At 37.5% G+C, this 25254-nt stretch overlaps 2 protein-coding genes across 9 annotated transcripts in view; one reads left to right on the forward strand and one right to left on the reverse strand.

Annotated features, from left to right (window-relative positions):
* Positions 1-361: 361 nt before the first annotated feature.
* On the reverse strand, positions 362-21170 carry TEX9 (testis expressed 9). 3 transcript variants are annotated; one of them, XM_084532369.1, is made up of 12 exons: positions 20315-20494; positions 20108-20193; positions 19085-19148; positions 17502-17572; positions 13839-13887; positions 12728-12813; positions 11066-11241; positions 10127-10209; positions 7605-7778; positions 4803-4937; positions 4233-4367; positions 362-538 (listed from the first exon to the last, which is right to left on the reverse strand). In XM_084532369.1, the coding sequence occupies exons 1-12, from the start codon at positions 20369-20371 to the stop codon at positions 461-463; spliced, it is 1194 nt and encodes a 397-aa protein (XP_084388495.1). In that variant the 5' UTR covers positions 20372-20494; the 3' UTR covers positions 362-460. The 3 variants fall into 3 exon arrangements, with proteins under 3 accessions (XP_084388495.1, XP_084388496.1, XP_084388497.1); XM_084532370.1 differs by lacking the exons at positions 20108-20193; positions 20315-20494 and adding an exon at positions 21097-21170; XM_084532371.1 differs by lacking the exons at positions 20108-20193; positions 20315-20494 and adding an exon at positions 19977-20074.
* The window catches only part of LOC311442764 (uncharacterized protein), a 42941-nt gene continuing 18231 nt past the window's right edge, over positions 545-25254 (forward strand). For 2 of the 6 annotated variants that reach the window (XR_014696828.1, XR_014696829.1), the window contains exons 1-2: positions 545-2108; positions 21134-21270. Coding sequence is in view for 2 of the 6 variants with exons in the window: in XM_084532373.1 (XP_084388499.1) it covers positions 20322-20739; positions 21134-21177 (462 nt within the window). In the remaining 4 variants the exon portion in view is untranslated. Of the gene's footprint in view, positions 2109-20182; positions 20740-21133; positions 21271-25254 lie in introns of those variants that run through there. The other 4 variants (XM_084532373.1, XM_084532372.1, XR_014696830.1 and 1 more) reach the window with 3 other exon arrangements.

Genomic DNA, 25254 nt, shown 5'->3' on the forward strand with positions numbered 1-25254 from the left:
CTCAGGCTGTAAGATGAACAACTAAAACAAGTTACGAATGGTTTTCACAGAAGAGCTGTTAATACTTGAAAAGGATGTGACATTTTTGTTAACTTGTTTCTATTACAATAAGGAATTTTATAAGACTGAACGCTGACTTCTCTTTGGACTGAGCATTACCTTATCTAACAAACATTTCTGAATACTAAAACAAACAAAAATGATAACAGTTCCCTTGTTGGAATCTTGCTTGCATTCCCAGTGCCTCTGCTCACCACAGAATGGACAGTTTGACTTGAAGCTTAGCAATTTGTATTTCAAGTGATACTGCAATATAAGCTAGCAGGCTTCTAAGAGTTAAATAATTGCAACATAAGCAGAATCAACAAAAAACAAATCACTGTGATTTATTAACAAACATTTTTAGTGCCAAAAAGTTGTCTCATCTGACTTGTATTTCAAACTTTTTTTTTTTATTGAATCAGTAATTTCCCCACTCAAGAGCTTTCATGAATTCCTCTTCAGTAAAAGAAAGCATCTTAGCAGCTTCAATGTGCATCTCGAAAGAAATAAAAGAAATCAGGATCAGAAGACATGCTAGTGCGAATGACAAATATAAAGTCCTGTGTAATTGAGATAGCTGAAAGGGGCTTCAAATTTGTTCATATGTCCTGCAAAATTCTCAGTTTTTAGTGTAAGGATATAATTTTATGCTAAATAATGCAACCTCAACTCTAGTCAAGTGGGATCAGTAGTTTTTCTTAGTTCTTTGTATTACTTTAAAAATACGTTTTAACAGGGCATGGAAATTACCAGAAAATTGACACCTCCCATGACCCCCAAAAAAACATCTGAGAAACTGTGTATTCATTCTTTCAAGCTGATCAATATTCAGCTAACTTTAAAGCTAAACACATCATTGATTCATTCACAGTACTAATGCTTCTACTAATGCTTCTAAAATGCATGATTTAATGTTGAGTATTTTAGCAAAGGAATACAGTACCAGTAACAAAGAGCATAATCAGCATAAAACAAAGCATAACATTAATACACCTTGAGAGATATCTGGAGCAGACTACTCTGTTATATTGCCCTGTATCTGGGGTTCATTATGGCATGTCTATATAGGATATAGCATATTATATAGGATACTTTAAACAGAACCTTGAGTGGAACAAACAGAACTTTAAAACTTATTACAAGGCTATTTTCTGTTTAAAAAAAAAAATGTAATTGCTTGGAAGAACATCATCCAGGTGATTGCGGAGAGAACAAGTACTCAATGGCTCGCACATTTGCACAGAGCTGCCAATCAGAAAGGCACAGCAGCCAGGAAGCCCTGCAAGCTCACTGGGTTGCAGCTGCTGTCACAGCATCTAGCACAAATATGCCACATCCCCACACTGCAATAGCCTCTCTTTACTTACCAACACTGCAAGTGGCAAGGACCATGTCCTATCTAAGCAGTTCCCATTCAGAATGCACTTTTTAATAGAATGGCTATGTTTTAAAGAACAGGAAACAGGTCTGGGCTACAAGGTATCTGATCTTTTTCTCACTATACAGACACATTGTCAGTTCCAAACAACAACAAAGAAGCCTAAGCAATTCCCACTGATAGTGTAGCGCCCTCCAGCTCTGTAAAACCCAGATGAACTCCCTAATTTCCTTTTAGAACTAGGATTTTCTATGAGTTTCTCTCTTTCGAGGCAAGCAGAGAATGGTCTAAAGAGTCCAGTTTGGACACCAACACCTCCTTGCTGCCAGCTGCAACTCATCCTACTACTCTGTGTTTTTTTTCCTTTATTTTTCTTCATGTGGTAGCAGCATATCGTAGCATATCCTCACCTCCAGACTATCTGTACCTGCTTTGTGCATCTCACTACACATGAATACTACACCAATGACCCAAACTAGGTTTTCCTCATTAATTCAACAAGAGGTTGATGTAAAATCAACCTGAAGGTCTTCTGGTGATTATGCATATCGGCCTCAGGTGAGTGTTAGTGCACTTCCCAGCTCCTTCTGCTGCCAGGTATAAAAGGCAGTGTCAGCACCATTTTCATTCAGGTTTTTCTACTTGTTGCCTGTTCAGAAAGGTCAACAATTAACAACATCCTTTTTCTGTGAGTACATAATGTTTTTAATAACAGAAGATAAGTTGCTTTCTCTACTATCTGCAGTTCTCTTATGGTATTCAGATTTTTTTAAAAATGTGTTAAGTTTTGTTTCTTAAGTATTTTAAACTATTTTTTTTAAATGTATGGTTTATCTGATACTATGTTTCTGGCTCAGTCAAACAGAAACACTGTCCCTGGACACACGTTTCAGTGAGACACGCATTTCATGTTCCAGAGGACAGTGAGCTAGCTCATGGAAATGATCTTTTGAGTGAATGCTACATTTTGTTGTTGTTGTTCTCAAAATAACATTAAAGAGCTAGAAAGGCCAGACAAGGCTAAGCTAGTAGTATTTCTGTTAGATGAACTCCCAAGATTTCCTCTTAATTCTGCCAGAAAAACTCTTCTACTGGAAGTACATGAGCAGTCCCAGTTGTTCTTATTCCAACTCTCTATTCTCCTTTGTCCCGTGTTGGAGATGTATTCCAAATTCAAGGGTGTATTTCCCCACTGCAGTTCTCCGTTCTTGGGATAAGTATGTGCCTGTTGTTTTATGAAGTTGCCACTTCATACAGGGCTGTTCTTTCTCTCTGGAGGCTCAACAGCTTCACAAGTGTTTACAAAGTGCCTGGTGATCACTGCAGCACTCTGAAGGGCACATGTTCTACTTTCTTACCGTAAAGGCTAGTCCTTCTAAGATCCTTCTGCTCAACAAGTCGCCATTACTTGCTTTCTTTAGCTGACAGCTGTGGTTTGAGTGCAAAAAGCAGAGCCTTAACTCTATCACTGATACTTTCTTCCTACTACACTCTGCAGTTACTGGGATTGATAAAGATTCAGCAGTGAGCAGGAGTGAACCGCTCTACCAGGTTAAGAGCCTATCTAGAGAACTCTGAAGTACAGAGCTCTGCAAACCTTCCATGCAACATCAAAAGGAAAACCGATACAAGTAACAGCACGTGAACCTAACCCAGTCCTTTGAGGGAGAAGTGCGACAGAACTCAGACCTACATGCATTGACAGTAAGGGGAGAGACTTTCTGATTTGGGCAACATCTCTTAATGTATCTTCCTTTCCCTGTAATTCGCTTTCATGAAAACCTACAGGTTCTTTCAATTTGCTCCATGAAAGCTCATTTGATAGGTGTATGCTGAAAATGTATTTGGTATTTGGACACTGCAGAGTAGGTAAACGCATTTTTCAAAGTGTTTCAGGAACAGTCTTCACCAGTGATTCCATTCAAAATGAATTTTTAGCAAGTATTCTACTACCTACTCTATATTCAATTTCAGCTTCACATACTAAAGAAAGCTGAAAGCAGAAGCCCGTCCTTCTTTCTATGCCCTCAGAGAGGAAGTGAAGGAGATATTAAACGAATATACAAACAAATGACTTTCAAAATAAGGCTAGGTGCCAGTGCCATGTAGATAGGGAACCCACGCGGCCATGTAGATGTCATTGTGACTCCAAGAATGCATGACATTCCAGGAGTTAGAAAAGGACGTAGATCAACTCCCATCCTTGACTCTAGTAAATTCACACCTAGGCTAAATACTCTTCCCCTCACCCACTCCTTTTTTTTTTTCCATGACACAAAGGGAGATCTGCACTTAGGCAGATTTGTACATGTGTACAAAGAAGCAGGATTAATTGCAAAGGATGCACTTTGAGAATCCAGGAACAATGCAAGTCTGAAATGTAATGCCTTAATCCTGGGAGGGTGCTATATTATAGCTGATGATATACAAGTAATATGCTGGAGGAAAAAACAAAACAAAAAAACCTCACATGCTAAAATGGATTCTATTGATACAGCACTGCAGGGAGCTGCTGTTACAACCTGAACAATATTTATTCTTGAACATATATTCTTTGTCTCGAAGCTCGTCAGTAGTAATCTTTTACCATAACAGGATATGTTCCAAATTAGGAATGGAGTCAATTCAAAAGAGGACCAGCTTTTACTTTAAAGAAAAACATTAGCAACATGTGCTAATAAAAGCTGCTGTTCCTTTGTATTCCAACTTCCTGGTCTTGGGGCTCTAGCTTACATGTATGTGAGTACGTAACTTGACAACAGACAAATTCAGTTAAGAGTTATCTGAAATACAACAGCATTTGTGTCCTTACCTTTTGTCTCTTTAAAATATCAATTAACTTGAGCTGCTTTTTGAAACCTGCAATTAGCTCTCCTTTTTCTTTCTGCAGTTTCTTGTTTTCTGTTTTTAATTCTTCAATTGCTTTGAGTTCTTGGTTAACTACATCCTACCATGGGAAAAAAATGAGAAATAGATTAGTCAAGTGAAGCTTTAAACAGAGAAACTTGGCATAACATAACAAAATGACAAATAGTAGCCACAAATGACATTTCAGACAAGCAAATGGATGCATCAAAATTAATAATGTGGTTTGCCTGTGTTTTTATTAGTTGTGTATGTGTACTTTCCCCCCTTTCTAGGGACGTCTATTATCCAAAAAAAAAAAAAAAAAAAAGGCAAAAAAAATGAGAGGCTATCATTTTCTTCTATGCATTTCTTCCTCCAGCAGTATCATCAGAGATAAGTTATCAAGCCCCTTGATGACTTGCTGTTAGTAACTTCTGGGACAGTCTGTAAAGGACACCGTACTTCCAAAGCTATTTGTCTCACATCAGCAATATTGAGTAATCACAAATTGAAACTTTCTTCTGAACCACTGTACCTTGTTACTTTGCTTCAGTTTATTAAGCTCCACTTTATATCTTTCTGCTTCTTCCAAGGCCCTATTTAAGCGAACCTCTGTTGCACTCTGACTGGTTGCAGCCTGCTTTTGTACACGCTTTAAATGCTCTAGTTCCTATGTAGGAAGAAAAGGTTAAAAACAAACGTTATGAATCATGGTACTTTAATGAATACCATACAACCAAGACATTTGCAGCAATGCTCATCCCTGAGAACTTAACAGACTTCTGTGGCCTGTGAATAGAATCCAAGACCATTAATACCACTGTTATCCCCTTTTTCCCTCCTCCTTTTAAATCCTGAAAAGTCTTTCTAAGCTCTCTTTTAGCATTCTCTTAGAGTATTGTGGAGCTGATCATGGAAGTCCACAGGATTGATACAGGAGACCACTGCTATGCCCAGTCTGAAAAACGGGGAAAAGTGCTGCCATGTTCAGGCTGTGGCAGACTTCAGAGCAGTGGCTAGTATTCGCAACTGCTTCTTTACCTCTTTTTCTCACAGCTTATCACATGTAATTACAAACTAGAAGTTAAAACAACCTACCCTAATGCCTCAGGGTAGTAACTATTTCATCTAGCAGAAAATAGTTCATCCAGTGTTTATGGCAACAATCAAAACAGTTCCCTCTTATCTCTGATGAGGGTATTTCATAGTGCTGTAAGTGGGGAAATAAGAAAAAGAGACCAAGCTGAGAAACAGAGTAATGAGATTAAAGATCAGAGCATACAGATAAAAGACAAAGTAGAAGAAATAAACAATTCTGGCAGAAAGAGCACATCTTGTCATTTGTGAAAAAGAAAGACTTTTTTTTAAAAAAAAAAAAAAAAAGTGTATCAAATTTTGTGTACAGAAAGATTATTTTAAACAAACTGAGGTTGGGGGAGCATCTTATTTTTAACCCTTTACTCTTAGGCTCTCATGTTCTGAGCAGTTGTTCCATTTCCTTAATTCCACACAAGCTCTTGTGGTGGTTACTTTAAGTAACCATCAGTTATCCAAGAAATACACTTTAGTATGCTTATATTGCACCCAGGTACACATCTAATTGACAAGTATAACCACAAAAAAAAAAAAAAAAAGGTAAATTATGACTGGACTGGGTCTTTCTGGGAAGCTGGAAATCTTCTCCAAAATGGATGAAGAGGAGAGCAAGCTGCATCTCACTAACTCTTCAAAATGGTATTGGTCAATCTACCTCCCCAGCAGCTGGCAAAGATGTTGCTTCAACTTTTTTTTTTTTTTGGTGCTACCCCCATCCCCCATAAAACACTTGAGAGAAGATGTTTAACATTGATTTTCTTCAAGACAAGCCATAAAATCCCTGCACAAAGTCTTGAAAGGATTAAGAGCAAAAGTTTGATGTTTCCCTAAACTTTATATGACATTATAACTAATTTGAGTTAACAAGTGGGAGAGAACATAGAGGAAATAATATTCTTCCAACCAGGCAGCAAACAGAAAATGGTGATAACGCTTATTAGATCACCTAGATGAGGGCAGATGCTTAGAAGACGATAAGAGTCAGGGAGACCAAAAAGCAGAAGAATGAAACATAGAAATAAATTAATTACGATGTTTCAGGTAAATTGTGAAAACTTGGTGAAACTCTTTGCCTAGGTGCGTACAAAAAACCAACTGGGAGATTAATAAAGTTGCTTAAATTGCTGAGAATCTAAGTAAACTTGGTATAGAGACCATATTTTGGATATGGTAGCTGTACAGCAGATGTGAATCAAATTTTAATTGCAATGGATGCATCTTAAATGGTGGGATAAATTTTCTAATTGTGAATATGCAAGAACCAACATATATTTTCCTGACAGAATCAACAATCAAGGTACGTACCTGAGTGAACTCAAAATCTCCAAGTATCTGCGCAGAAACTACACACAAGCTTAGCACATTTTAGTTTTAAAATGCCAGGACTTCGTAACACTAAGATGAAAGAACACCTATACAGTTGCATAGTACAATACAGTGGAGGTATAATGAGGCTTTGTTAAGCTACAGGTTGCGTTCTGCTTTCCCCACGTTCCTGACTAACATTCCTGGTTACATTACATCCATTATACACTACTATATGTAGTGCAGGATTTTGATGTCAACCTCTCTAGCTCTCAGTAATTAAAGAAAAACACATGCTGCTCTTCGATGAAGTTCCAAACAAACAAAGCTGGGTATACAGGCCATCTGCTGTAACTAGGCACGTATACAATTCTGCACATGCGGCCTGCAGGAGGAGCCAGGTTAATTTTGATACATCCAAATTGGAGTGGCTGATTTTCAGATAGTCCATTTCAAAGAATAAAGAGACATCCTTTCCTCTACCTGCAGAGGATACTAAAATGACCTGCAGTTTTTTTTGTTTGTTTGTTTGTTTTTTTAAAAACTTCCACCAGGTTCTGCAATTTACCACAAAAGCATCATTAATTTTTAGCAACTACAATTAAAACCAGAAAAATACAATTTCCCTGTATTTTCAAGATTTCTTTATGGCTTTGACAGCAGTCACAAAAGGTGGCTTTGTCTCCTGCAGATCTTTCACACAATTTTAAAATACAGAATATACGATAGTAGAAACAGAAGAAAAACAATTAACAAAATGTCATTTCTTCTTTCTACAAAGTGATTAGACCATATTAAGATACATTTTCTAAGACTGTTACCAAAGATTGAAATGCTAATGAGATCGTTGGATACTAATCTGCAAAACTAGCCTGAAGAGGGTGATTTGATGCTTTTTTCCCTTTCATGAGATAAATTCGACTAATATTTGCAATACCTTTCCTAGTGCAATGACCTCTTGTTGTAATCCTTCACTTTTTTTGTTTGCTTCTTGTGACAACATTTTGTACTTTTCATTCTGTGACTGTTGCACACTGATTGTTCGTTGCAGCCTAGTCTTTTCTTCCTCAGTATCCTTAAGCTGAGACTTTAAACTCTGATTTTCATCATCCTGTTTGACAGCAATTAGCAAAAAACAAAAAAAAACAAATTAAAATGTTGCAAGGAAGCAGTAGACTATTGTGATAGTAATATTTCGTAAATAAAACTACAAGTCTATATATTGTAGATATAATCATTTTTTAAATGCTGTTATTTTAAAATTTTTAGATGGTGATAGATTTCACAATGCTTTGTAGACAAACTAAAGAAACAGATCATGAGTTTACCAGAGCAGTACTTCAAAAAATATTTTTCTGCTCATCTAATTTTCTGCAGTCTTTAAGTTGGGACTGCCTTGTAGTAATACCTAAAACATATAGTTTCCTGTAACACAAAGGCTGTGAGAACCATCAGAATGTTAAGGAATTATACGAATAACAATGGCACATAGATATTTCGTGACATTTTTGTGAGAATAGCTAAATGCACACAATTAGGAAAAAAATCTAGCAAAAAGAAGGGCATATAATTACTGATAATCCATCCTTTATGTTTTAAAGGATTACCTGGTTTTGACTTAAAAGCAAGCTAATGTTCCAGGATGCATCAAGTATTCAAATCCAGGTTTCTCTCAACATAAAGTGAATCCTGTACTAGCTTCATGACCTACTGGCAATTATATCCCACATTAAGCCTTATAATTTAAAGGCATTTTACATTTATAACCTTTTAAACACTGCAAGTGAATACTAATGTAGGTTATTTCAGAGCTACATTATGCCCTTCATTTCTTTATCAAAAACTAAGAAGGCATGCACAGAAAGTGGAGTTTCTATTAAAAAAAAAAAAAAAAACAAAACACAACAGGAGTCTCTCCTACCCTCCCAGCCCACAGCAATACATGCTTCTCACACAGGAAATGGGTTCTTAATATTGAGTGCTTGGTGAACATATGCACCTCAGATATTCCCATTCTTTATATTTAAAACAGGTTTCTTTATAATAATTGTACTGTGAATTGAAGCAAAACTCACAGTCTGTCTCGAGGCTTTGCAAGTATGTTCTTCCTGAGGCCTTCAGAATGTAATAAAGTTATTTTCACACCACAGAAACTACATACAGAGTCGTATGGAAGCAGAAGTAGGTATGAGGTTTTCTCCTGTCATCTGCTAGAGTAACTGAACTCCATAGTATTTTTGTCACGGAATGCTGAAGTTCTATAGCTACTGACAAAATGGTGTTTAATCTGAAAGTGAAAGTGTCTTGAAAAGCTGATGTTACAGCCTTTTTCTGATCACAGCATAGATATATAGAAATGCAGAAGTAACCACATTGATAAATATTAAATACGGTCTCAAGTACAGATATAAAATATCAAAATCTAATTCCTTCTACAGATTTTCTCTAGGTACCTATCTCCAAAACAATTTTAATATTGTCCTGCTTCTTAACTCTCAATCAAAACTTTGAGAGAAAAAAACATGGGTGGTTTAGCATATGTTCTGAATGTCATCATAAATTTGGGCCTGGGGAAAAGGAGGAAAAAAAAACATTCTGAAGTTAAGAGACCACAGTCAACAATAACGTAATTATATAAAAAAAAAAAAAAGGCAAGTTAGTTCAAAATCCTTGCTTGGTTCCAAATGCATGAAAAAGAAGTGATCCCTCTGGCAGACAGACAAGAACTATTTCAGGTTTTACCTTTCTAGAGGTGTTTTGAGCATCACCTGAAAGTATATTGCCAGACAGTGTAGATCAAAAAACTCTTTTGTAGTACACTGTAGCAGAAGGATACCAGCACAGTCTCCCCTTTCCTTAAATTCATAACGTGATTCACTAAACTTGTAGCCCCAAATGCAGTCCTTCTCAGCAAGAATGGTGTCCTGGGAATGGGAAAGCCTGATTTCCATTTTGTTTACAATATTCCACTGAAAGTGGATCACAAATGAGCTGTTTCCACTTTTTTTTTTTTTTTTTTGTTCCTACCAAGGACCCCCAGAGTACCTGACTAAATTTCACAAACTTGATTTACTTCTCATTCCATCCCTCTCCTTCTATTACCCATCTCTGGGTACTACTCATCTTCCCTCTGTATATATCATGGGTCTGTATTTTGACTCCTCCTCACTGCAGCACCGCAGTGTCCCTACAGCAGGGGCACATCTTCAGTACTAATCATTCATTTCTGTCTCAAATTCTTTTTCATGAAGTATGCTTTAAAAGCTTATAGTTTAAGATTATGTTTATACAGAAATTACTACTCTTGATTTTTTTTTTAATAGAACCTTAGTTCTTTACTAACTGAAGAGAAAAAAAGGAAAAATAGAAAGCCTAATTAAAGATAAAGGGATTCTATTCTGATTATTTGTAAAAGGGGGATATACTCTATTTCTACGGATAAGAAAACTCACATCTTACCTTTTTCCTGCATTCACTCGCTAAGCTGTCCAGCTCTTCCTGCATAACATGTAGCTTGGCCTTAAGAAACCTGATTTGAGCTTCTGTGAACATAAAAATTTATTATTTAATACCCACAAGTACTCATGACTCAATGCAGAGAAGAGGCAAGACCAACACAAGAACAATTCAGTTTCATCATCTTGTTTTCAAAAACACACAATATTGACTGTTTATTAAGAGAAATAGGCAAGATAAAAGTAAGGTTTATAGATAAATGTTTCAAGTTTCTCATTCTTAGAGTTGCTTTAGATAGATTTTTCTTTTTTAATGACTGAACACAGCATATTCAAACTGCAAGAGGCTCTTCTCAAAACAGAAAATTACTGGAAGCTCTTGTCATACTGTACATTATAGTATGTTTTGAGTTTAAAATCAAGGAAACTATATTGCAGGGCATGCCTACATTGCAATCAATCTGTAGCTGTAATTTGTGTAGTTACACAAAAAGTAATTTCATGCTGCTCACAACAAGGAATTACATGTAGACTGCACAACCCTCCTAATAGATTAATACCACTCCTACGCACTAGTGCACTTTCTGTGTACACATAAACACAAGTTTAGCATCATAGGATCATGTATTTTCATTTCCTGAGTGAAATGAATCAAGTTGTATCCACAAATCAACATATGTAAACATTCAAATGTCAACTCAGAAAGGAGGAGATGAGGATAAAAAAAATAAATCAGTTTTTCCCGTGGTTATTCCTATGTGATCTCATCTTTCTTTAGGACTGTATGAGAAGACAAACCTTTTTGTTTTACCATAATATAAATTAAGGACTTCAGAACTTTCCCTGTAATGTCTACTACCCCACCCCACCCCACCCCCTAAAGAAACCATTACTAACAGTCAGGAAGTAAGAATAAAGTATGAAACCATATGAAGAAACCTACCTGCTCCGATTTCGTTTCCAATGTTTGGAATAATGTCATCATCTAGACAATCTGGCAAGCATCCTTTATCTAGTTTTTCTTCAATTTCACTTATTGTTTTTGCTAAAGAAAAATCTATGCAATCCTCCAGTACTGCAACATGATCAGCATTTTGTGCTTCCAGACTTATTTCTGCACTAAAAAAAAATAAAAAAATACACAAGCCCTAGATGTTAAATTTATAATTTAAAAAAATACAAAAATATGAAGTATTTGCTATACCTACAGCAACTTTGTTGCCATTGATGCATCTTAATATGAAAGAAAGCAACTTGCCATTTTCATTATGTAAAATACCTTTATTGTATTCCACATAATTATATCAGTTCATGTATTACACCATGGGGGGCAGAGAACAATACCACTTTCTGCTAAGCTTTTAGTATGGTGTTTTTCTCTGACAATTTCAAAGCTAAATCAGAGTAAGAGAAATAAACAGAAGAATGTTCTTTTGGTCTAAACTACTATCTTCAGCCTTAAATTTGACTATATCTTCTCCATGCTGTTAAACTTCTCCAACTTGGTTCTCTCTACCTACATTCCCACCTTACTGCCACAACTCATATATCATTATGCCTGGGTAGGAAACTTCGTTAATCCTTACAGTTGGATTTACAGTTGGATCCAGAGCCTGTAATGACACTGATGAACACAACATACATGACAGCTGCTACAGAGGCCATCTCCTCAGCTTTCTTTTATAAAACAATGACATTAGTTCCCGCATCATCTGAAGCTCCTAAATCTTACTCAAATGTATCCTTATTACAACGCAGCCTCAAAACCCATGCCAGTTCACTTCTCCCACAACTTTGCGTTCATCTTAAAGGTTCTCCCTGCACAGCTCTGTTTCTAAACCTCATGAGATGGTGCCATCACAACAGCCTCACCTGAGCCAAAGAGGAACAAACGATCCACAAGTGACTTCTAAATCCTAAAAGATAATACTGGCCTGTGCTAAGTTCACATTGTGCCATCTTGTAGACAGTTTCCATCCTATTTTCTAAGTCTGTATGTTCTCTTGTAGCTGCTTTCATTTGCCCCCAAGATTTCTGTCATGACTTTTCTACTCTTCTTTTGTCCAGATCTCGAATTTTTGGTTATATGACCTCAAATTTGCTGTCTACAGAGCTGAAGCTTTTCAGCACTAGGCGAAAACCCCTGAAAGCTGTGATACTATTACCAACTCTTGTCCCGTAAGCCCATGATTCACAAAAATAGCAGGGACCCTAGATAGCATCAGGTATCTGATCACTAATCAGCCTGCAGCACCAAAGTGTGCTCTCTCTCTAGTTGCCCCAGATCTATCTCCCACAAGCATGCTCATTAGGCATCCATTCGCTGAAGGAGTTAGCAGCTTAACTGTTAGCCTTGAGAAGTGCTTGGGCAGAAAGCAACAGTTCAATTGTCATAATCAGCTGTTTGGGAATGATTTCAGGTGCTCCATGCAAGTAAACAGAGACAGCTACACGGTGGAGCTGACTACAGAGGAAACAGTTTGGTGCCTCTGTGTGATAAACCTATACACAGCAGCATATATGAATAAAAATAACCTGCAAGAAAAAAACAGCAATTAAATATTTTATTATAAGCAAAAAAAAAAAAAAGAGATACATAATATACCTTGAAGTTGTTCTGTTCCCCTTACTTCCAGAATATGGTCTATTGTGAGCCATGGGCGCGGAAGCACATTTCTTCTTGTTTAGTGGCTACAAAATTTTCCAGAAAGCAGTGATTTTAATCAGAAATTACTACTTGCTAGTATGTTTTTGTTTGTTTTCCCCTCCTTTTTCATATAGAAAAGTATCCCTGAATTTGAGTAAGAACGATTTTCAAAGCCTCACAATCTCAGGAGAGCACCAAATCTCTTCAGTTTTATTTGTACTAGTGCTTATCTTGCATGTTTTATGTCCATATGCCCAAATTATAACACGTCCAATAGTTACTTGCCTGTGGGACCTCTTTCAGACATACTCATAATAAATGAATGCATAAGCAAGGCTTTCAAATATTATTGAGACATTATTTGTCAACAGACTGCATTTCTTTGGACAGTGCTTATTATGGTTTCAATTTTTTTTTTAGAAGTGTTATTTTAATGTTATAAATTCCCTGTAGAAAAAAACAAACAAAAAAAAAACAACACAATATTTTCTTACTTTCGTCCAAGCAATTAATCTTCCAAAATTAGTTTTCTCTACTGTATTCTGATAAATGACGAAAAACAACGTTTTGGAAACTTTAGCTCACCTCCTAAAAGACTCAATGTAAATTGGAGGCTTTTGAGTTTTTACAGTTTGTTCCTAATCTCAATCCCCTTTTTCCACTTTATTTCCCTTGCTTTAAGTTATTTTGACTATTAGTTTATTAGTACAACTAGAAAACTGCAGCACTGCCTCTAATACTATCCTGAGCAAGGAAGACATGAAATTAGGTTCTAATATTTTGCACTTAGAATTGTTAAATTGATGTTCAAAGCACTGAACACTTCCATGAAGTGACAGATATGCTTTACAGAAGAGAAACTTAAAGAAATTAAATGTGATAGAAGTCCACCTAGCTACAAGTGGCACTGCAGAAAAAAAATACTGGTCCATCTGTCCCTGCAGCACTCAGGTTTGAACACCATTTTTCTTTGGCTTCCCACCCATTTAAGTCCCCTGTGTTGCACAATCTCAAAAACATAACTGATATGTGGAAGAGAAATTAACCAGCATAATTTTGACATTGATACCTTGGCATGTGAGTGTGTAAGACGCGAAACTTCAGGAAAGAGTGGATCTCTGCAGGAACAAAAAAAGAAAATACACTGAATGCGTATATAAAACCATTTTAGGATAAAACTCCACCACCACCTGAATGAGGAGAGTAATGTTTTATATACCTACAATCAGCAATACGTAGGAACATCTACCAAGTTCAATCATCAGCTCACTCGCATTCTGTCATTCCATTCTGTCTCACTCGCCACGTAAATCACCTGGCGAGCCTGAGATGTTTATTCCAGTATGGTCTCCAACATAACAGTTCATTTATGTACTGCAATCTGAATCTCATCTCTTGCCATTCAGGTGACTGCAGCAAACACCGGGTTGTTTGATCCATGATTCCCTGCACCAGGGAGTACTTTGCCAGCTTGTGGAGTGTTAACAGCTTCAACAGCTGGACTGACAAACCATTATCAAAGATCACCAACAGTTCAGTGACTCACACACTTACCTGACATTCAAGCTTCTGAATTAAAGCAAAGAAAATGATGATATAAATCAGTGTCCTCTACGTCCTAGGAGAGAGTGCCATAGTATGCTTAGATTGACTGTTGTTAAGTCAATGGACAGCAACTGTCAAGTGAATACGAGATGGGAGTAATTTATACCAAAAAAAAAAAAAAAAAAAAAAGCCTCAGAATTTTGTCTGAAATGCATATTACAAATACTGTATCCATTTTACAGATAAAAAACAGGAATGAAAGAGCAGCTTTCTTATCTGCTTATTTGGCTGGAAACCATACTTCTTAGCAACTAAACTTCAGGTTAAATGATTATTTTAAAATCTCTTGGAAGCAAGAAGAAAGTATTAGCACGCTATATGCTATTAACTTCAAGTTTCTTGTCATACATATGATTTATTTTTAGCATCTGAGTTCTGTAGATCTGTATTAATGTACAGAAAGATGACTTTTTAACCACCTTTTACAACTTCTAGCTATTCAATTAACATGCAAGCTTATAAAAGGATAAATAAAAATATATGTAACAAAACTTAAAATCTAGGCACATCAAGTCACCTCAATGATTTGGCTCAGCAGATTTGAGCAAATATTTACGTCTTGTCTTTACAAATTTTAGACACCCATCAGTCATCAGCAAGAATTATCTGCACAAAGCTCCAGATTAATCAAAAAATCATCTGTGCGGTTGGCAACAGACTTCAAGAATAGGCTGATTAGTTTTTGTCTGTTTACCCTATTTTCCTCATGCCTCCCTCCTATTGGCTAGTTTCAGGAGCGTGTGGAAGGTGAGGATTTTCTGCCACAGAAATAAGTTGCATATTATTCTGAAAAATATGAAAATCCAGCACTTGATGCTGAGGAAAACAATATTCTTCTTTCCATCCGTAGACTAATTTGATCCTACCATTTCTGCTGTCTCACGGCTGCCTTCACAAGACAAAAATGTAAAACAAAAGCCTCATTGTTCACTGAATTCCTCAAACTCATTTAATATTTTTTTTCTTTTTGCACACAGATGACAATACATTTTTAAAGCCTTGTAATACACTTCTATAGTTGGTAAGTGAAATTAATTGGTTTAAAACCTGAAAAGATATACTAGTAAACAGCCGGGCGATTGTGGTGACACTGAAACAGAAGCTAATGGTTAACAATTCCATCTCGGCATGTAAATACGAGGTGCATGTGCATGAGCAAACCCTTTGTTTGCTAATCCTATTCCAAGCCTATAGCGTGCCTGCCCATGCGCATACAGATCCCAGCGCCATGAGCCTGGCAATGCGCTGAAGAGTGAAAGTGTAAACAAGAGCTGATTTCAATGCAGTGTCACTGGAGCGGCTTTGTCTCCATGTTATTCGAGTTTCTCTGCAAAAAATTAAACTATAAAATCCTGAATGACTTATTTTTAAAACACATGCTGACTTAGAGAGTGGCTTAAATATTTTTACCTTTTCTTTTTAACTTTTCTTACTATTTTTTTTTTTTGCACTTAACCTGTCTTTTTTTTTTCTGATTCTATCTCCTTCTTTGCTTCAACGTTTGCCCCTCTTTCCAGTTGCTTTATCGTTCATTCTCCATAAAGCAAACAATGAAACTGGTTTCAAAATCATCTTAAGTGCTTCCTTTAGATTTGTGGCATATTTGCTTGCATAATTTTGGAAAAAAAAATATTAAATACTTGGAGCTAATCTAATTGAATGGCCTCAATGTTCAGTCATGGATGATCAGCATGCCCAATTCTTTGCACACATTTCTATTATTTTTTTCCCCACTACACCATGGGATTTCAATTCTTCTCTTACATAAATGTTTACTAGAACACAGACTGTGGTTGTTTTAAGACCTATTAATTTACGTAAGTAATTGGTAGATTAGCTGCTACTCTGATGTGCTAATTGCCAACATTTTCCTAATTATTTCAGCACTTCCATTTATTTCAAATGCATACAATCATAGCTGTTAACTCTCTTTGTCAGGCTGATTCCTCTGATCACATTACCTTGTAAAACAGCCCTATAACCAAACTCTGGTTTGAAGTTCCTAAAAATCTTCTGTCCAGTAGTCAAAATCCATCCAGCAGAACACAAAACTAAAGAAAGATCTAGAGTAAATTTGCAAAGCACAGCTCTACTGATAATACATGTGGTTTTTGTTTTCTTCCTCACCTCCACAACTGACGCACACAGCCTCAAAACGGCTCAGGAATAATCATAATTACAGCAGTGAAGTTTTTTGCTGGTGTAGTCAGGCTTCCATCACAGACTCGTAGTCATTCATTTTTTGTGTACTGAAAAGCTTTTTTATGGTCATTGAAAACTTTTTTTCACTTTTACTTTGCACAAAAGTAATTACTTGATCATCTCTAGAAGACTTTCATATACACTACTTCAAAACCATTTCCCAACTGCAGCTTAACATTTGAAACAGCTTGTAATCTGACCCTTGTATCTTTTTAGGAATCTGCCAGCTCAGATCTTTGATTAAACTGCGTATTAGTGTATCTCAAATCCACCCACTTTGTGTGTTATCAATATACAGTCCCTTGAACAACTGAGTAAATAATAATGCCCCTGAACGTCTAAGTAAATATTGTCGGGTATCCAGTCTAGAGGTAACAAATTTGAACATACAGGCCAAAACCTCCAGCTGTGCCCAATTCATACAGACCAAAGGCATGTGGGCCTCAGAAGTGTAATGATATCCAAATACCAGAGGGTGGCAGCTGAAGGTTTGTCTATTTTCATTTTTTGTGTTGTTTGTTATCACACACTTCCTGTCCCATAAGCATTTAAGCCAAGTTAAATTAGAACGAAGAGAACCAGCATTTCTTTGTTTTATCAGCTGAACTGGTTACAAAATATCTACTGCTCAGTGTCTACTGGTTTGTATTGTAAAGAAAACTGCTACTTTTGCTCCTACTTTTACAGATGTCAGAGCTACTTAGCCTCCTAGATAGAGTATTTCAGCAAAATTAAGACTTCCTTGAAAACACAACAAATAGTTGTTTAGTATCAATTATTTCAAATAGCATAAAATCCAGAATCCACTAATACAGTATGCTGCAAAAATAAGACAAAACTGGAGCACAAATAGGGCAAGTCAAGGTGTGCAGATCATGGCCAAAGATTCGCCATGAATTATACAAAGCAATTGTAAAGCACATACCTCTGTCTGTCATCTTCATGTAACTGAGTTTGTACTGAAATTGGTCTAGATAGTGTCTCCTGTTGGCTTTTCTTTATTAAAAAGAAAAGAAAAAAAAAAGAACAGTATAAATCATTAAAGATTAATTGTATATTCTTAAATCATAGATCACAATTATAGTCTATGGAAAAAATGGAAACTTTAATCTACCATAGAAATTAATTTTTCAAACATAGGAAAAGATAGCTAGAAATTAAAATACCGCTGATATCCCCAAGCATTTATTTCTGCTCCACAACATGTAATTACTGCCTTTTTACCATAAAACTTTTGCCCAACTTATCATCTGAGATGCTGTTACCCTTTCTTATTTTTTTCTGAAATGGAAAAGCAAATGCAGAGCAGGTGAAACAAATTTTCAATTTTATTTATTTTAGAGTAACCCTTAAAAATAAATCTTTGTTTTATTTTATGCAATACAGCCATAATTTGGACACTGATATGCTTTATGTACTTAAGGAAACAATTTAGTCTATCTAACACTGCACATTCAGCTAGCTTATGTTTCTAAGTTACAGTTAGAAAACATAACTAAATGCAGTTGTCCTGTTTAGTTTTTCTTTTTTAAACTTAGACTTGTTTTTCTTTTGTTGTTATATCTGTGCAGTCGGGCAGTGCTATGTGGTATATTAAGTGTCCCAAGAATATCTGATCTGCTGCTGCATTTAGAGGAGGGGAAAAAAGTGGTTTTGTTGTTGCTGTTTTTCTAAATGGAAGAAACTAGATGCTATTTTGGATGTTTCACCTGCTTCTGCTCAAATGCCAAGCAGTTACCCTCAGTTTATCAGAACTCAAGAGGGCAACATGTTTTCATAGGACACAAAAACGAAGTTTCAACAGTAGACAAACTACATGTACCTTTCCAGAATATTTAAGGATTTGGGTTCTAGGCCTTTTCTGAAGTGTGACATTATAATAAATATTTCTAATATTCAGAGCACCTTCTCTGAACTGTTTTGGGTATAAACCAGACCACCCCTGCTCCCTTTTTCATAGTTTGCCCAATTTTAATATAAAAATTGGTATACAGCCAAAACAATTTTAAAAGATACTACCAACAAACAGGAAATTTTTCTGTTTTAAGAAAGCTTCCTTTTAACTAACTACATATTTTCTCTTTGTTATTCTTTATATTCCTTTCAGCTTGAACAATGTAGATCTTATTTCACTAGGATTATTGTAGAAGTATCTGGTTTTCAAATACTAAAATAACATTTTATTTAAGACACGGAAACATCTGCAGACACTTTACTTAAACTTCATAAAATGTTTTTATGTGATTTTATGTATAAATCTGCGCAAGTGCTCTATGCATCTGTGAACATCTACCTACCTGATGAACTTACACAGAAATTATTCCTGCATGTGTCTTTAGTAGACGTTCACAATTTTGAAGGAAGAAGAGAATAGGAAGTAAAGTGTAGACTGAATTTGAAACCAAAATACCTTTAGTTGTCATGGTCTAAATAATTTCTTTTGAAACTTGAACCTGTGCGCATGTGAACCAAGGCTAAGTTATGTAACAGTCTGCATAGCATACTCACCATTACTTCTTCAGCCTGACGCACAAGTTTTTCTGTTTTTGCTTCTAATTCTGCATTCAGTCGCCTGAAAGTACAAATGCTTGTCAATGACTTTCTGAAAGATTTGAGATATAAATGTAATTATGACAGTATCCGTCTTAACTAAATGAAATTGTAATAACTCCTACAAATGAACTACCAAATATACTTCAGGATATTATTAAAATTGATTCAGTTTCCTGGGTTTCTGTCAAATCTATAATAAAATACCATATACATATTCAACAGTAAGGTTTAGACTATGATTCTGAGAGGGAGAGGGAGCCCCTTACTTTCTGTTATGTCATTGCTTAATACACATTTAGGTCTTCAATTCCTCAACACTTTTGTTTTTACTTATAATGCTTATCTTACGTGTACTTAGCAGCAGGGGTTGGGTCAGGAGTCACATACCTTTTAATTCATTTAATTGTATCACCATACATATACACAGATTAAAATATGCTCATGTTTTTGCATGTGTCATTTTATGGCTTTTCACGTAGTGTAATGGGACACTGGATCACCTCCCTGCTTACAGGAGCTGGGCACTGAGGGGAAGGAGTGCGCGTGCTTTTACACCAGGGCAGCAAGGTGTTTACTGGTCTAATTGGGGCTGCCTTTCGGGATCCTCGCGTCTCTCTGAAGCTTCAGAACTTTTAAGCCTTTTTTAAAACAGTCTTAAGCACTTAGATCTTCCTAACTTAAAAGTAATACCTCTTTTATTACTATTTTTAAGCAGAAAAATCTAATGCCCATGAGTGATTTAAGGCCTAGCGCAGCACGCAGTCAACCCCGATGCTCCTGTGCAAAACGGCGGTAGGAAGGCTGCACTGCAGCAGCAGGAGGAAAAAAAAAAAAGTTCCAACCCCACTTTTAGTACTCTCATCCGTGCATTTGGTAAAAGCGGTTGAGAGATTCCGACGCCGGGGATGAACCGCAAGCCCCGCTGAGCGAGCGGGGTCCGGCGAGGCGCTGAGGGACCGCCGCCCCCCGCCTCCTTACTTGTACTCCGCCTCCTTGGCCAGCAGCGCGCCGCTCAGCACGCTGCTCCCAGCGGGCGGCGAGGGGCCGCCGGGCGCTCTCCGCACCTGCAGCGAGGATGAGTCAGAAAACGGGACGGGACGGGACGGGGCCCGGCTGAGGCCGCCTGCCCCTCGCCGTGCCCGCCGCCCCGCGCCCGAGCCCGAGCCCGAGCCGCCACCGCCTCACCCCGGGCATGCCGCTGCCGCTGCCCCGCCGGACCCCGCTCTTGCCGCCCGCCGCCATTTTGTTCGCGCGGCGGCTGCTGCGCGGCGTCGCCCTCGCCCGGGCAACCGGCGGGCGCCGCTTCTTCTCCGGCCGCGCCGCCGGTGTGTTTGTCGTCCCCACCGCGGGCCGTAGCCCTTGGCGAGTCTCCTCTGGCGCCGCTGGGTCCCGGGGGCGGGGGCAGTGCCCGTTGCGGCACGTTAGGGCACTGCTGCAGCCAGGTTTCGGCCCCGGCTGCCAGGCGGCTGGGAGCGCTTGGTCGGCCGTTTCCTCACACACACCGTGTCCGGAGCCCCCTGACAGAACCTGCGGCCTAAGGGGGACCGGCTCCCTGAGCAGAGGACAGGGATCAAGCGGCTCCCAGCATCGCTGGGCTGCCAAGAGTTTGGGTGAGGGAGAAGTGGTGAGGTCTGAGGTGGCATTACACCCGTCGTTGCACTAAATAGTTATTAGAACTCTCCCCTTAAGCCTTTTGGCCTCACGTATCATCCGTCATCACCTTTTCAATATGGCAATTGTTCCACTCCTACCCCATTTACTGCACTCGTGCTCTCTCATCTGTGCATTTTCTGTTCTTAGTTTTCTGTGATTGTTGTCTCTTTTTAGCCTTGTCCTCTGCTATGTTTTTGAATCTTTCCATTATTTTTGTCCCTCACACCCACGCTGTTTGATTTTGATGCATTTCTCCCTCCCAGTCAGCTACTGGCTCGTTCCCCTTTTCACACGTGGTTTGTACTCCCACTCACCTGCTCATTCAGCTGTTTTCCTTTCACACGTTTCTAGATGATGATGCCCTACTGTTGATTTCCCTCCCTGGCAGTTTCTGAACCCTGCACCTCTGAGGAAGGATCAGAAAAGCAACAGTCTGAGCTGCATTGAGCCTAAGGGTCAGAGATCTGGATCTGGATGGCCTTGATGGGGTTAGTTCATTAACATTTCTGTCTCTGCAACACATGTACAGTCACATACGTATACCTGGATGTCTATACAGTAACAATAGTATACCCTGAATTATATAGACTATGCTTTTAATGAAGAGATATGCACAGAAGAAATCACAGGGACTTAACTGACTAAACACAGAGGGTCCATATAGTTGAAGAATACTTCTGATTTCTGATATATAATACTTCTGAATACTTCTGATTTCTGCAGAAGTATTAGTTGCAAAACAGAAGAAATGCTTGGAGATTAACTTTGAGCACCAAGACATGAATTGTAATGGGATAAATGGCGATGAAATGAAAGACGGGACAAATGTGATTAGCGGAAGGCAAAAAATACAAATATCAATATAGAAAATGAAAGTACTTAATGTTAACATTGGTATTGATACAAAGGGGAAAGGGATGAGCCTATGAAAAAGAAATTGCAGAGCTTTTGGAAAAAACAATCAGACAAGAATTCAGTCCGTTACAGGCTTTTTTTTTTTTTTTTTTTGGTCAGTGAGAATGGCAAGAGGTTAATGGGTGGTGGCCTTTGAAAAACAAGATGCAGAATTTAATGGTTAGGCTTTTGATTTGGAGAAACAAGGAAGAGAGAGGTCAGTAGACGAAACTGGAGCTACACCAAGGGAAAGACAGGTTTTGTTAAGTAATAAATTGTCAATTCCAAGAGAGATTAAAGCATCATAACCAAAATGAGGTTTTGGGGGACTTTAAGAGAAACAGAAAAGCTAGAGAATACCAACAAGGTGAAAGCTATAATGCCAGTATGAAAGCTATAAGGTTGAACATGCTCGTTCCAAATGGTAACAATTTATTTTTTTTTTTCAAAAGAAAAGTATTTTTTATTCTTTTTGCAGACAAATATTTTGGTAATATACCCACTGTTTTTGAAGTTTTCATCCAATATAACTGTAAAAGATCATGACGTTAAAAATGGCATAAACATTAGCTAGAGGATCTCTGCTAGTTAGGTATGCAGGCAACAAGATCACTGGTTGAGATTAGAGAGATTAGAGCCACTTTTTTTAGCCAGCTTTTAGCTAACTTGATAAACAAAAGTGGGGTAATTGTATCATAAATGATTAAATATGTTAACAAACACAGCAACACAGTTCTTTTTGTGTAGAGCCCTCTGGGAATGATAACATACATACGTATTAGGATTGCAGATTTGCACATTTCTCTATGATCCACAACATGATTTATTTAATACGATTTATTTTATTGAAATATTTAAATCCAGTTGTACTGGATTTAAAATTCAAGTACCTATATTTAAAATAATATGAAAAGATGAATATGTTTAGATAAGTATTTCTTGGTGAACTATAAAGTATTTCTCCAGAGATGCAGAAAACAGAAATAAAGAGATTGTTATATTCTTTATCCCTTACTCCATTAAGGTTTTACCACTTTGATGTTGACTTGATGTGACCTTAACAGTTGTGGTTAATTCTATAATACTTAGTTGGTAACTGGGTAGAGAATAGGCTTATATTAGAAGGGACAACCAATAGCGAGATACTTACAGAGCTAGCAGAATTTATTTAATTTATCTGAAAAAAGCACTTGAAAACAAAACATTGGTATGGTCTGAGATTTATCTGACATTATTTGTTAGCAGATTCCCAGTTTCCCTTTAATCATTTCTAAAACGTTAACCTAAAAATCATGATTATAATACCACGTTTTTGTCATTTTGAAACAGAGTGCAGATTTCAAATGGATCAATATTTGTGATCATTTTGAGCAATAGTTGAGATCTATTGCTAGTATCCCTCCATGATTAGTGGCTGTAAATCTTCATTCTTCTGTAGCTTCCAAGTACTGCATTATTTTTAATTTTATAAGGTTTCTTCAGGATGATGTTGTTCTCATAACCCAATGGCTCTAACAAAAATGCATGCATTCCAAGTTAAGTGGTTCACTGCATTGCCATTGTTGATCTTTCAGCAAAGGAGGAGGCAGATCATAGAACAAAAGAGCTCGATCAGTATAGCTGGTAGGAGTGGTTCAGGACAGAAGGGTATGTGTTGCTGATATGCTGTTAGAATAGTTTATTGCAGAAGACAGCTGAGGATCAATATACAGTGTTTGCTTTTGATTAGATCAAAGAACATGCATTATTTGTTACCTATGGCCTTCTTCTTTCTGCAGGCACAAGTGTGGACTACTTTCCTTTTCAAAATAAAAATATAAAAACTTGAGTTTTATATATTAACCTGTTCTTTTTACAAGTTTAGATTTATTTTTTTTTTTCCTCCTAGTATATTCTTATTGGCTTAGTGTCTTCAACATTCATTATATAGAATTTTCCATGCCTCTCATAAAAGTTGTGACATTTAGTAGAGACTTGAATACCATCCATAGCTAACAGTGTAGGAAAGCACAGGATTTCCATGCATGTGCATACTACTTGTCAGAAACAGAGGAACAATAGTGTTTAGGAGAAGATGTTCCTCCATAAAAATCCTTGCAAATGCATCAGGTCAAAGAGACAGCAACTGATACCATTGCTGAGGATGTGTTTTGTTTATTTTTAGGCCCGTGATAAACAAATAGCCTAAATAGCATCACATATATGCAAAAGGCTTACCATTTTTAGATCAACAATCATATTAAGGGTTGTATATTGTCCTTGGTAATGTGGTAGAGCTAAATTCAATTGAACTCGCATATATGAGAGAGGCCTGTGATAAAATATTACCTGAGTACAACTCTAGAAGGAAATGGCTTTTACAGGACTTACTGCAGCCTGTTGAACCCTCCATACTAGGAAAGAGGGATGCTTTACAGAGGCAAACTGTGTCATTCTTACATGTACGCAAGTTTCTTTGACCAGTACAGTCTGTACTGCTTAGATTACCCAGCTCTGGGTTGAGCAGTCATGAATAGACTGTTTACTGCACTATGTTTACATTCTCAGCTCTGAATACTGGTACTTTTCTCAGTCAACACCCACGTTTTTAGGCAAGTGAATCCAAAGCAATCCAATCCACTCTCAAAGGAGGTCTGTGTTACTGGGGCTGCCTCTGTTGCAGCAGTGTGCCACACAACGCTGCCATATCTCGTGGTCCACGTGACATAAGCTGCCGTTCACACCATGCCTCTTATCTGCTTGCTTCACAAGCAGGGCATGCACAGGGAGCCTCACACAGAACAAAAACCACAGCCTGTGCAGGCTGAACCAAGCAACGAGGAAGTAAACTAGAGACAGGCTGACTGTAGCACATGCAGACAGGCAAGGAATGTAAAGCTAACAGGCAATGTTCATCTATCTGTCTATCTATCTATCTATCTATCTATCTACCTACCTATCTATCTATCATTCTATCCTAAACGTACCACAGAGGATGTCAAACTTGCATCCAATCACATCATTGTAACATTAGCCACTGCAACACTTGCACCCACCCACTTCACACTAGAATAGTTTCCCTACCTTAAATTTTTGTTTCATTTTTTCTAGTTCCAATTTCCTGGAGGGGCAAGGAGGAAGAGCAGAATTTTGGAATGAGTTGTATGTGAAATTTCGTATTTAGCAGTTTTCTGAAAAGTCAGGGGGGTTGGCTGCACTGACCCGTCTTAGTTTTTACTTTAAAAGATAGAATTGGTATTTTGTACATACTGTGTGGAGTACTTTAGGAGTAGTAACAGCCAATCTCACCCCCAAATCAGGCTAATTTTAATAAAATACGTAATTTTGTGCAATTACAGAGAAAATAGTACAAACTTGTTTACCAACAATCATTTTCAAACATTAGTGGAGTGGTAGGATCTAGACAACGTTAAGCTATTTAATCAATAATCCAGACACTGAGGGAATTCCCAGACAGCTGTTGGATTTTTCTCCCAAAATCAGTAACAATAATCCAGTGGTGTTTGAAATGGCATGATTGCATATTGTAATGTATTAAAATACCTTTTGTAATGTATAAAAATACATGCTGATATTTC

Source organism: Aythya ferina, assembly GCF_964211825.1.
Source record: "Aythya ferina genome assembly, chromosome: 11".
NCBI lineage: Eukaryota > Metazoa > Chordata > Aves > Anseriformes > Anatidae > Aythya > Aythya ferina.

Excerpts from the sequence above, each read along its gene's own strand:
- TEX9 (XM_084532369.1), bottom strand. The coding sequence starts at position 20,371 with ATGGCGGCGGGCGGCAAGAGCGGGGTCCGGCGGGGCAGCGGCAGCGGC. Across the intron at positions 17,573-19,084 it reads GTCAGGCTGAAGAAGTAATG|AAAAGCCAACAGGAGACACT; the intron begins GTGAGTATGCTA and ends TTTTTAATAAAG. Across the intron at positions 7,779-10,126 it reads CGAGTGAATGCAGGAAAAAG|GATGATGAAAATCAGAGTTT; the intron begins GTAAGATGTGAG and ends GCTGTCAAACAG.